Source organism: Anser anser, assembly GCF_964211835.1.
Source record: "Anser anser genome assembly, chromosome: 18".
Classification (NCBI taxonomy): Eukaryota; Metazoa; Chordata; class Aves; order Anseriformes; family Anatidae; genus Anser; species Anser anser.
Window position 1 is genome coordinate 14,076,071 of NC_139739.1, and position 13,331 is coordinate 14,089,401.

The 13,331-nt window shown below is 43.5% G+C and overlaps 1 protein-coding gene across 12 annotated transcripts in view; it reads left to right on the forward strand.

The window, feature by feature from the left end:
* HORMAD2 (HORMA domain containing 2) overlaps positions 1 to 13,331 on the forward strand; it is a 37,812-nt gene that overhangs the window by 11,065 nt on the left and 13,416 nt on the right. For 2 of the 12 annotated variants that reach the window (XM_083804105.1, XM_083804096.1), the window contains exons 1-8: positions 1,440 to 1,553; positions 3,422 to 3,510; positions 4,364 to 4,508; positions 5,862 to 5,925; positions 6,926 to 6,962; positions 8,228 to 8,248; positions 8,990 to 9,016; positions 10,389 to 10,456. In XM_083804105.1, coding sequence (XP_083660231.1) covers positions 3,460 to 3,510; positions 4,364 to 4,508; positions 5,862 to 5,925; positions 6,926 to 6,962; positions 8,228 to 8,248; positions 8,990 to 9,016; positions 10,389 to 10,456 — 413 coding nt within the window. In that variant the 5' untranslated portion in view covers positions 1,440 to 1,553; positions 3,422 to 3,459. The other 10 variants (XM_083804104.1, XM_083804100.1, XM_083804101.1 and 7 more) reach the window with 10 other exon arrangements.

A 13,331-nucleotide genomic window follows, 5' to 3' on the forward strand; every position in this document is an offset into this window, starting at 1 on the left:
TTGATGTTTCAAGAGTCAGGGGACCTATGTGCGGTGGCTCTTCCTACCAGCATCCCTACTGAATTGCTTGGGCTAATGAATTTTGAAATTGTAATCTGGTAGAGATCAGAAAGAAAAATTACATTTCCTTTTCTGAAGAGTGACAGAATGCCTGGAAACAGGAAGAAAAGGTTTAGGCAGGTCATTCTGTAAATGAGGTGTTGGTTAAAAAGGGAAATTCATCTTCCTTGTCTGGAGTCCTGGGTTGTGACACTAGCTCCAAAAAGAATCTGCTTCTTATGAAGTCTCTGATGTCATAAATTTGAGTCAGGATGATATTAAATGTTTTCCTTTCCCTGGGGAAGTACCTGAGTGTTCTAAGAATGTCTTTTGTCTTTGAGTAATATAAAACACGCACCTAATTTTGACTGATATGCTGATAATAAAAGCAGTACCATGATTTTAAACCTGCATGATAGCAAAGTGCTGTTACAAGCATAGATGTTGGAGACTTGAGCATGGGGTGAAACCCAGGGACATGTCCCAACCCCAGCATGAACTTAGACCAGCTGGAGAGTGTGTTAGTGAAGCAAAACCAGTCACCTTTCACTTTTATCCAGTCCCACAAAGCCACACTGATGTCTTGGTTCAAAAATTCAGGTGCTACTTGTTTGGTGGGACCTCCTCACTTTCTTGATGCTGGCACTGTGACTGCATCAGGTTGTCAGAGCCACCTGTGGTGTGGCTCCTGTTCATGCTGCAGCACCCCGTCCCTCACTTCAGCAGGGGTTTGCATTCATTTAACAGTCCCACTATGCAGAAAATGGTTTGTGCAGCTGGGAGGTAAAGAAATGCACCTTTTGCTTCAGTGGGGAAGGCACGGCCGCTGGCGACACCTGCTTGGACAGCACCACGAGCGCCTGGTGCTGGCCTCCAGGCATGCTTGGGCCAACCCTAATGCCCTGCGATGACTGTGCTGCTATTTCTTCCCTCAGTCACGCTACCAAAGGGCACCTTGCTGTGTCTGCACTCAGGGGCCCTGGGGGAAGGAAGTTAGTTAGACATTGGGACGCGTTGCCCAGGGAGGTGGTGGCATCACCGTCCCTGGGGGTGTTTAAGGAAAGGTTGGATGTGGTGCTTAGGGACACGGCTTACTGGGTGATATTGGTGGTAGGGGGATGGTTGGACCAGATGATCTTGGAGCTCATTTCCAACCTTAATGACTCTAGGATTCTATGAAGAGGAAAGCTGCCCACAGGCTGCGAGCAGGCACCTTTGCCATCAGCCTGGCGGGAGCCCCGCTGCCCTGGAAGCCTCCTCCACGCTCCCAAGCCCCCACACCGGGGCCATGCTCCCCCTGCACCGCCTGGACCCTCCACGCGCCGTCTTTGGACCCAGCGCCACCCTCCCCCTCAGCCGGGCCTGCCACGGCGCCGCCGAGCCCCCGCCCTCCGCCCGCCCCCAGCGCCGCGCAGGCCCGGGGGCCCCGCGGCACCGCCCGGAGCCGAGCCGAGCCGAGCCGGCAGGCGGAGCCCGCGGCCCCCAGGCTGAAGGAGCGGGGCTCAGCCGCGCAGGTACTGGCCCGGCCCGGCCCGGCCCGACACAGCGAGGGGGCCGCCGTGCCTCAAGGTGGCTCCGCGCTATGGCAGCCGTGGCCCGGCGCCTCAGCGGGACCCCGCGGGCTGCCGAGGGGCGGCGGGCGCCAGCCCCGGCTGCGGGTGGCGCTGGGGGCTCCCCGGTCAGAAAAACAAAACAAGACAAAAAAAACGCTTTTAAAACTCCAGTGGCAGCCTTATGGGGGCCGCTGTAGTCTGAAACCAGGCGAAATTAATGATGGGGAGCAAGCGGCCGCCCGCAGCCATGCCCTGGGGTGAGGCCACATGGCAGGGCCGGGGGCGCTGAGGGGCCGGGGGCCGGGGCCGGGTCCTGGTCCTGGCCCGTTCCCTCTCCTCGGCTCCCCGGCTCGCAGCGCGGTGGGGCTTTGGAAGCCGGGCAGCTTTTTTCCTCTCTCATAATCCGGGAAAAAAAAAAGTCAGGTTTGGCCGGGTTGCAGTCGTGATTGTGGTGCCCTCGGGGGCGCCACGTACCCAAGCAGTCAGATCAGATACACGCAGTCAAGATGACATTTCCTTTGTGTGTAAATCGATTATGAATGTACCGTGTTGTAGAAAACATATTTCCTTATCTCTCTGGCTCACTTAAATCAGCTTTATTTAGCTAATAACCTGACGTCGGAGTAATGCCTTTGTCTGTTTTAATTGCATTCCAGTCCTGTTTGAAGTGTGCTTAGTCAAACGTGATTTTAAAAAATCCTAAAATATTTAACATGTAAATACTAAAAATTTCGCAGGTGTGTATTTGTTGAAATATACTTCTATAGCAGTAATCCGCCCTCATTACTAAATGAAGTGCTAAATTTAGCACAAAAGCTGTGACAGGTTCCAATCAACGTCCTAATGACTGCCAGCAAATGGAAACGAGGCGTCCATGGAAAAGAGCTGAAAAGGTAAAACACAGAACGAGATTCAGTCAGCTGCAATAAAAGTCCTCTGCTCACTGCGTTAGTTCACGATTTAAATCAATCCACTACGTTTATGTTATTATTTTAATTGTTAATAGAAATACTGACTGGCTGTGGACAAGGAAGCGCTCCGCTGGGGACCTCTTCGTGGTGTTCTTCATTAGCGTCTCCCCGTTAGCGACTACACGTTGAGATCTCGCAGCGAGCCATTTTTCAAACTGGTTAATGTGCGCCTTGCTAATTCCATCTAATGGAAGCTTTTAATCAAGATGTCAGTCGGTGCTAAATCAAGCACCTCACTGAAGTGCCAAACATGTAACATCCACGTTATTGCCTTTATCAACCAGCTTTCCATTCTTGTTAAATAAAAAATTAATAATTGAAAAAGAAAAAGGATTTTCCTCTTTAATCCAGGTTTGTTTAACAAGACGTGCTTTCATTAACACAATGTGGACTTCTCTTTTTTTTTTTTTTTTTTCCAAGGTGTCCCAGAAGAGTCATTCCTGTATTCTGGCCAAGATTGATGTTAGTGTGTTTCCTGCTTACCCTGCTAAAATACTGGATACCATTGGCAGAATTCCAGTTCTTTCACATTCCCCCTTCACACTTTTTCATGGTTGTAGGAATTAACATTGTGGCTTGGAATATGAAAAATGCAATTTAAAAGGGCAGTAGCTGGCATCGAGTACACTTATGGCCCTGAATTTCAAATACTATTGATCATTTACCAGTGAATAGAGAGTTTTTCCATTCTGCAAACTTCCAGACAGTGCCATAGTGTATCTATGGTTTGCTTTGCTTTAGCTGGCAATTAGTTTTTATACCGAATCTGGCTGAAGAATCTGGCTCCTACTTTAAGGAAGATGAGGAGTTGTAATGATGGTGTATTTTCCAGGTGTCTCCTGTCTGTTTTTTTTTCAGGTTTTTGATTGCAAGTGGAAGGCAGGTCTTTGAAATACATGATGGCCACTTGTCAGCTTTTACACACTAGACAAAAGAAGTCTTCTAAGGTAAAAACCTTGAAATGCGATGCTGCTGGCAATTTTACCTCTCAGTTTTGGGGCCTGACATATCTGTACCCTGTGAGCTGGGAACACTTTCTGCTGGCTATGTTGTTCACAGTTTAATTAAAAAGCAAGTATTTTCAATTTAATGAGTCCAGGAAGATACAGCATGCGGTCTTGACATATTTGACTAAATAAATAAAGGCTCATTAGGTGTGTACAGGACTTTATTAGCAGGAAGTAAAGCAATGACCTAATAGAGGAACTAAATTTAGTATACTTTCCACTGGGATTTTTCAAGTTTAAGTCATGCAGTGCTTAGTATTTACATTAGCTCCAACCTTAGACATGTTTACATCTCTGTGTTAAAATCACTCTGAAAACTAGGTCTGCCTACAGTGTTGACAGGCTTGGTCTGCTGTCACATCTCAAAAAAAGCTGTGGCAGGCACTGAACTTTGGTACAGCAGTAAACAACACACCAGCACAGGCACTTGCTTGACTCCACTATTAACTCTGTAGAACAGAGCTGGCAGAAAAGTATATACACTTTTGTATTTAAGGGGTGGTTGTCTGCTAAGTGTCTGCATTGGTACAGTAGAGGGGGTGGGAATGTTCAGCTGTGATAGAGGAGAGTAATGACCAATGCAGTCTGCATCTGGGTAAATCACATCAGATCGATTGATAACATTCCTTGAAATATTTAATCACACTTAGTTTGACGTGAATCCCTCTCTGTGTAATATGAAGACCAGGGAATTGTTAAAATTACCTTTTAAAGTTACCCTTTCTTTCTACCTGTTGAGAGTCATTTCTAAATATAAAATAGCTCTACTTTTAACTTCACCCTTCTTTTTCAGGAATCAGTGTTGTTTCCCAACAAAATTGATACTAAGAAGCAGTCTGTGGTGCTGGTGAAGAGACTTCTGGCCATCTCTGTCTCCTGTATAACATACCTGAGAGGGCTGTTCCCAGAGAGTTCTTACGGAACTCGCTATTTAGATGGTAACACTTTCAGTTTGTGCTGCATTCTTATTCATACTTGCTGTATTTTAGCAATAATCTACTCTGCAGATTAGGTTCTAGCTGCTCATATATGTATGAGTTTAGTTCATTAGGAATACAGCTAGCATGCTTTCTCAGGTCTTGATGCAGACAATGCTTCTGCATCAGATAGAGTATAGAAGACGATGTAGAGGTATTAGCAACACATGGCTTTCCTGTTCATGTCTCTTTTGGTTTATAATTTTTCCTTGGTGTTGCCAGCCCTGTGAGTCAGTCCCCAGAGTCAGGAGCTTGACTTAAGAATCAGTATTTAAAAATGAGCTCTGATTGGTGTGTGTTATTTTCCTGTGGATTTCTGAGCCCTTGGGTTTCAAATTTTCAGCTTTCTTTGTGAGATAGAAAGTAGAATTGGTTTTGTTATTATTTTTTTTCTGTAAAAATTGACTAGCTCACATAACCACATGCGTTTGGTCAGAACTAGCAAACTAACCACAGTCAGACCTTTAAGGAAGAAGGACGTTACTGTAAGACTTGTCATAGGATCACAAGAATTAATGATGCTTTGATTCATCATCCTCTTTTTGTTCATTCAAGATGTGTTAGCAGGTCTAAAATGTTTCTTTGTATTCCAGTCCATCCCCATGTTTTTACCTGGGCAGGTATTTATCCTGAAACATGGTCACATGTGGACTTGGTTGAGGGCACAGGAAATCCCTAATTGTCTTTTGATCACCAAGCCCCGAAAAGCCACTAGTCTTTCTAATCAAATGTCAGGTCTTTCAAGTGCCTTTTTAATCAAAAATGTTAACATCTGGCCTGCTTTTGCCTTTAAGTGCTCTTTGGTTGACTCCTAAGGTGTTATTAATTCACCGCCTCATTTGCAGGATGGGTTTCCTCTTGCCATTTGTAATGCCTGAAACCAGTGGCAGAAGGAACTGCGTGGAAAAACTTAACAGAAGCAGTTTATTCTATGTATAGTCATTTATCTCATTCAGATGTTGGTGCAGTCTGAATGCAGATGTGAAGGTGTTGTTTGGAAATGCCAGAATAGATGGGAATGAAGAAGGGAGGAAGGGGGCAACGGAAGCTGTAGGTTTTTTGAAATTAAGCCATAACTCTAGCACTTTTTTCTGGCAGAGTCCAGATCATCTGAGGAAGGTCTTTGACATTTGAAAATGCAGCAATAAGCTTGTGTCAGCCCACCTGGGACTCAGTGGAAAACCAACATTTCCGCTCAGGAAGGACCTCCAGATAGTGTTTTATCCAAAAAAGGGAGGATGACTGGTTTGGTTTCAGTGTTTGCCCAATAGTTGTGATAAGGATGGTAACTATGTGCTAAATCTGGTTTTGCAGACCTCTGTCTAAAAATTCTCCGAGAAGATAAAAGCTGTCTGGGATCATTTCAGATAGTCAAGTGGTAAGTGAGTAACAGCGAAACTAAGACAAGATTGTGCTGAATAGCAAGACATCTACCCCTCACATTCTTCTTCCTGTGTTTGAAAATACTGTGCCCAGTAGTGCGATTGGATACGCCAGTGCAACTCCCACTGCTGCGGTGTGTGCTTGGCCCTGTACGTAAGCAAGACAGAATTAGCTTAGCAGATCATGTGAGTTCAAGGTCTCTTGTGTTAACTTGAGTGAGGTCATGGTCAGGCCCCAGAGCACAGAGGCAGCATAGGTAGGCAGAGAGAGTAAAGAAAATCACAGGACTGATTCTTTTTTTTTTTTTTTTAAATCTTTTCCAGTTTCACTTTTATAGTGATTCTTGTAGATTCTTTTAAGTATGTACTATATTTTATCTCCCTAGATATTGTGTGTCTAAGTACCTTATGGCTGTCTTGTGTGTTATTTAGGATGCCTTTCAGAATTAGCATGTTCTCAGCAAGCAGAGAGTCCGACTTTGATTTGCTAAGGAGATAGGCAGCTGCAAAGACTCAAGGACCATTGCTACCTCAAGTAATATTTACTGCTTTGAGAAAGTCCTTAGCTGTAAACTATGCATCAGATAGCAAAAATTTACAAGACCAGACATGTCAGGCTGCGTTCAGAGTGAAGTTTCAGCCAAACTCTGTATGCAGCCATTGGGAAAAGAGCTGCTGGAGCGCAGTCTGGGGGAGCCAAAACAGCACTGAGCTGAGAGCCACTTAGAGCCAGGCTTCAGGTCCTTGTCACCGTCAGGACTGAAGAGGGCTCTAGGCTGACTGGCCCTAGGTTATGTAAACATTGAACAAATGTAGAGGGGAAGATGTGGCCTTTCTGATGATTGACCTGGAAAGGACTTTACGAGGCCAAAACGTTACTAGCTGTGTTGTCTTAATTCCAGAATGTACGCACTTTAAACTGTATCTGATGAGTGTATGTTTACAGGTTACGTGATAAACATTGCTGGTTAGTATTAAAATATTTTTCCCCGGCAGGATTCAAGGTTGTTTTGATGCTTTGGAGAGGCAGTATGTAAGTTCTTTCGTGTTTTTAATGGACTTTTCTATTTTTTTCATAAAGTATGGACAAAACTCTCTTTCTATTCCTGCTCTATATTTTTGTAGTGATTTTATGTGCACACAACACACATTCACAGCTGTGGGGTAGGGAGAATACCCTGCCCTGAGAATATATGAGCGTATATGAGAATATATCTCCCTGAGATTTGAGAGTTTATTCCTGGAGCCCAAATATTGACTGCTGCTGCTCCCTGGACTTGCCTATACATGGTGTGTGAAATAATTTTCAGCCTGAAAGGGATTCCTCTTAGTTCTGTGTTCTACATTTGCATTCTCAAATGTGGATGGAGACACTGCCAGTCAGAACTTGCAGGTCTTCATGCCTGTTTTCTTGAGGAAGGTTATTTCATGCTTCTGCTTTCCTTTGTCTCTTTCCTCAAGTCTTTGCCCTTCTTCCCGTCTTCTCTAACTATCTTACCTTTCTGTCTTGGGTTCAGACTTGATTCCTTTTTTTGTAGAGTAATTCATCAAGTAATGTGTTTAACTGGTGTCAGGACAAAATCAGCTAGTAAGTAATAATATTCCTTGCTGATTCTCACACAAAAAATGCTCTGTACAGGAAAAAGCACCAATTGTCATCATCTCTGTCAGCACTGTTCGTCAAACTGACTCTCATCTAGATCAGATGAAGTGGTGTTAGTTTCAGCACTGCTGATCGGATGGGCTCTTAAAAATCAGTCTCGTGTGTATGGTAGTTCAAAATCAACTCAGTTTATTGCTTGCTGACAGTTCTAGGAGGAATTTAGTCCTCTGGTATTTATGGATTTAGGGAAAAACAGAGATATTTAACAGATGCTCTAAGATTGTTTTCAAGAGTAGTCCCATGTGCAGTTTCTTGCTACAGCATAAATCAAATACCTTTGGTCAGTTTCTTACCAGAGAGTAAATACTAGTCTTCAGTAGGGATGGGTGCTATTGTAAAAGAGTTTTAAGTTGGCATAGCCTCTGAAGATTTGTTTAGAAAGAGTCCTAAAAGGGAAGTCTGAGCATGCAAACGTTTTCTTTGGGAAACCGTATGTGAGACCAAGTAAACTGGCCACTAGGTGTTGCTGATGCTGTGCTATGAAGAATCCACATAACGATTTTTGACTCAGTTTATTGAATGTACATATTTGCTCTATGTAGGCAGTTCGATTTTGAAATGTGTTTTTTTTCCTTGCCCATTAAGGTTAGATTTTGACTTTGTGATCTGTTTTCTCTTTTTTTCTCTCTCCTTAGTTGCATATCGCTGTCCTAGCAGTAAGTAAATGGATGCAAGGCGTTTTTCTTCCCCTACCGTGCTTGACAGAGATTTGGAGTCAAGGTTGTGTCAAACCAGTTTTTTAAGGGGAAGTCAAAATATGTGTGGTTTTTAATAGAGCGGCGACCTTTCTTAAATATGGTAAATATGAACTTCCTAGGCTGCGTGGGAACATTTTCTCAGAATGTCAGAATTCTGACGCTGGGGCCTGACATGAATCCTTAAAGTCCAAGAAGCACTTTTGTGAGCTTCGTATCGTTGCTTCCTGCAAACTCTTGCCTCCATCCTCGGAAGAAGGAAGCTGCTGTGTCTCCTCCGTTTCCCTCTACATAGGAGTCCTCTTTATTAACCTGATACCAATGAAACCACACACTAGCAGCTATGCTGGGAGTCTTTTGCCCTGGTCCTTCGCAAAGCAGCAGTAGCTATTTTATGCGCCTATTCTGTGCATAATTTGAGCATTTACATCTCAGGTATCAATAGTTACCTGTGAGGGTTGGAATGGGAATTAGCCTCATTCCTCCCCAGTTACACAGATGAGTGTCTTCTGCCTGTCTTTGAAGTGGTAAGTATTGACTGCTGATAGAGGAAGGCTGTTTCTCAGCCATTCCTTTCTCTGATCCCATGTTACAGATAGTACAATCTCTGCTGTAATTTGAAAATATCATTGTTTATAGTCACTTTTCACTGGTTCATCTTATCCAAGGGGAGAATGCGCTCACTGTGCTTTTTTACAACAGATTTACACCAATCCCAAGGAACCGGAGGTAAGAAAGAGTCTTAATTAATCTTTGAGGCAACCGAAGGCATGGGTGAGTAGATTTTTATTCAGAATGGACTTTTGGCTTACGTTCTACCCTGACATAGCTGCCTGGTGACCTGGTTTCTCTTCTTCTGCTTTCACTCAAGAATGACAGCTCAGTGAGCTGGATTGTGATCAAACACTCCTACCGGGCACTAGGCTGTGGGCCCATCTAGGGCCTCAGGCAGGGATGTTAACAGGCAACTAATGGGCATGTTCCTGATTTTGTTTTTCTTCCCAGAGGGAAGAAATGGGAAGTTCAAAATCATTCTTTTATTCTATTATCATCTTTTTAACAGCAGTGTTGAAAAGGGAGCTGGTTTTTCATGCAGAGAAGTTTAGGATAGAAGTTATGAATTGCTCGAGACCTGGGGTGTATGTGTTACATACTGTGTGTCGTTATCCTTTCTGTGTTCTCTGGTGCGTTGCCATGTCTGCTAGTTTGTCTACATCTAGCCTGCAGTGACAGGCTCGGTAGTGCAATATATAAGTGAGGTTCTGCATCCATTCTGTCTCCACAGAGTAGTCACAGGGAATGGCTGCTGAACACTCTTACCTAATTACAGTTCTGCTGCATTGCCCCACAGCATCTGGGGAGGAAGCAAGGATTAGCCATAACCAAGGCTAAAGGCTGGGATTTGTAAGGAAGGCTCAGAGTTAAGAGTTCAACTCAGCTCCTCCCAATCAACCTTACTACCTTTGAAAAAAAGTGAACTGTAGGCATGGGATTGGATGACAGTAGATCCTTCTTCTTGTGCTGAAGTAGTTTGTTCTTCCTAGTATTCTTATCTAAAACTGTAGCAAATCTTCTTAAATGGAAAATCATCTAGATTTTTTTTTTACCTCCCTCACAAAATTCTGAGACCGCTGAAGTTCAGCAATTTTTGAACTTTGTCTATGTGATACTGTTTCTATGTAGTAGTAGGAACAGCCCTTCAGGTCCTTGCCTGTGTACAGAACTCTGGGCCAGATTTCCCCGTGGCACTGCATCACTGTGGAAGCCTCACATCTTTCCTTTTAGTAAGGGAGGACATCAGCACATTGTGGCAGTTGGCTGGCCTTGATGCCTCAGAGGTTTAGGTTGGGGAGTCAGGCCCACAGAGGAAGTGGAAGGAGGAGGCAGGAAGTTTGCAGATTTTTGTGATTCTTTCAGTGCTAGGTAAGTTATGGTCGTTAAGAAAACTTGCCAATGCAAGCGATAATGGAGTTAAAGCTGTAATCATGTCATTAAATTAGTGCTGTGTTCTGACATAAAGTTGTTAAGTTCAGTACACATCTTTACACTTGTTATTGAAAGAGACCTGTTTCTTCTTTTCATGCTCTTGGTAAATCTCTAGACAGTGACTGAACTGTATCAATTCAAATTCAAGTACAAAAAGGAGGCGCCCCAGATGGACATCATCAGGTAATGGTTTGGTTTTATTTCTCAGAATTACGTTATGAAAACTCTGTGTTCCTGAAGCCCTAAGAAGAAACTGCCCTTTATGATTATAGCATGTCTGAGTCGCTAAGCAGCTGTAAATACCGTCAGAGTTGAGGATACTCACCTCCAGGATATGAACTTCCAAGCTGATGAGCAGAAAAGCTGTTACAAAGCACAGAGCACTTAAAGTGCACCAGAGCTGAATTAAAGGCAATTGATAGAAATTGCACCTTGTCAGCGTAGCGATGCAGAAATCAGCATAGTTGTTGAGCTCGCTACCGTCTCAACTAATAAAAAGTGTTTTTCCAGTTTCACAGGAGACTGTTGTGCTTTCCAGCGAAGCTTTTCCAGGTTTGATTCCTTCTATGAAGATCCCACACCCGATATTTTTTTCCTTGGGCAGTTGCATGCATATATTCTGCTTGAGCAGCCTTGTGAGGGTGACCTGGGAGGTCTTTCGCTGATCATGCCTGCGCTGATGCTGCAAATCTTGGAGCAGGAAGCAGCAGCTTTTTGCATCTTTTCAGCACTGTGTTTAGTAAGGCATAGTCCTGTTCAACTTAAACTAAGTACTATCAAAGGCAATTGGCTACAACCAGAGCAAAGAAAATTAATTAGCCAGTTTTTAGATTTCCTCTCTAATTACCATTGGTACAAGATGGACTTTTGGGCCTTGGAACCTGCCTTTGTAGCGAGAGAGCTCTGCTGTCTTTTATGCTCCTCAGGAGACTCCTCCATAACACTCCCGAAGTGTGCCATTTACCAGTCTTTCTCTAAACACATCCAAATCATTTGTCATACATGGCAAAATGATTTTCTGTTGGGCAAATCTGAACCACGTCTGAATCTGGAGTGCCGTGTTGACTGTATCCTCTGGTACTGCCTCAAAGCTGCTGTTGATTGTCCTTACTACAGTGAAGAAAAGAGGAGAGCTCTCTCTTGGGATATGAAAGATATTAGATGGCTCTTGTGTACTTTGATTTTTTTCGTCAGCCTTACTCAGATCAGTCATTTGTTCCTAGAAATAACAGCAGTCTCCAAATGGAACTCAGTATCCCTTGATATCCATAGTACTGGCCAAGAAGTGGCTAAGTAATCTTGCTGTTCTGTTTATATCAGCTTCTTTGAAATCTCTTTACCACACTGTTTGAATGCTCATGGCACCAGATTCCTTAGCTGTGGTCTGTTCCCCCAGTAACTGACACTGCTGCTGTGGGATCATGCATGTACCTGCAGTTGTTAGTAAACTGACATGCTGGCATTGATCAGAGTATTGTCATCTTTGCTGTCAGCTCCTTCAATTGATAAAACTGCTTCTGTACACCTGCAAGATCTATTGTCATGTGCAAACTTGGAGTTAATCATTCCATGAGGGATGCTTTATGTCTGTGTCCTTGTATCTGAGTGGTAAGGAGAAATTTTCGCCTAGATGATCTCTGACTTATTTGTATTGATTTTTGGAGGAGTTCCTCACCGAGTTCCTCACCGTGGATCCCATCCTTCAGAGAGGTTCAGTTCCTCAGCTTCTACCTGTTGGCACGTGCCTGCATCAAATCCACAGTGTTATTCCTATATTGAACCAGTACTTGACCTGTTAATTCCTATGGAAGATGTCTTTGTTTGTATACGTACTTCCCCCTGCCATTTCTATTCTGCTAATCCCAAGACTTGTAAAGATGATGCGGAAGGAAAATTGTGGCTTCTTGTTATTCCACCCTAGGTGTTGCCAGCATTTGCCCTCTCACTGGTACATTCCAGAACATACAAGATTTCATTTGATGCGTGCTCGGCATCAGTTTTGTTGTTGGCAGCTTGGAGCCTACCAAACATACATACCCTTGGGAATACAAGCTGTTCAACAGCCACTCAGTTTTCATGATGAGCCTAAAAGTTTCAACTGGAAGGGGAAGTCAGTCGTAATGAAGCTATGCCTTCGAGTTATTTAATCAGTCATATTCAGCACTGGGATTCTCCCTGCTGTCTTAGGTTACGTAGTGTTTTTGAAGCAATTTGTGATGATTTTGTTAGATTCCATCCAGTCTATAGTATCGTCCACCTGCCAGTGGTCTAACAAGGACATAATTTTGTAATGTAGGAGCTCCTTTTTTTAAAGCTTCTTTTCAGTGAAAGTTAAGGATGCTTAGGTTCCTTAGTCACTTAGTGATTCATCCAGTCCACCTTCAACTGTCTGATCTCAGCTGTTCGTCTCATCTACCTCGGTAGTCAAGAGAAACAAACTCCTCCAGAGGGAAATTCATCCCACTTCTGTTATACGTTTATCTCAGTCTAGACTGCTTGCTTAGACTAGCCAGCTGACATTTGGGTGGGTGAAGGAGGTGAGAGGAATGCCCCTTAGTCACTTTTGAAAAATGTGCTTCCGAGCTGGTTTTTCTTACATGGAATTGAAGTGAGAACATGCAATTCACTTCTCTTCAAAATGCAAAATGGACTTGAAAATAGCCACTGTGATGAATCGGCTTTATATGGGATTCTCACCTCATTCCTCTCATTCCTGAAATTGCTTAGGTGAAAGGCACTTGTTTTATGGTCCTTTGATCCAATTTAATCATGTTCAAACAAGTGAGTCATGACATTTGTATAATGGGGTCCATTGCCCCAGCTACAAAGTCTTTTCAAATGTAAATGCCATGCCTCTTCATTTAGAACTGTTGTTTTGCTGATGCCACCCCATCCCTGGAGTCTGTTTCACTTCCCTATTTATCTGGAAATTACATAAAGGCATTGTAGCTTTGTTGCTGGTGGTTTGAGACAAGTCAGTGGGTGCACTGTACTTGTAATTAGATCTTGAATATTCATGACTGAGGAAAACAGCTCTGTTATTCTTCTTTCCATTGTA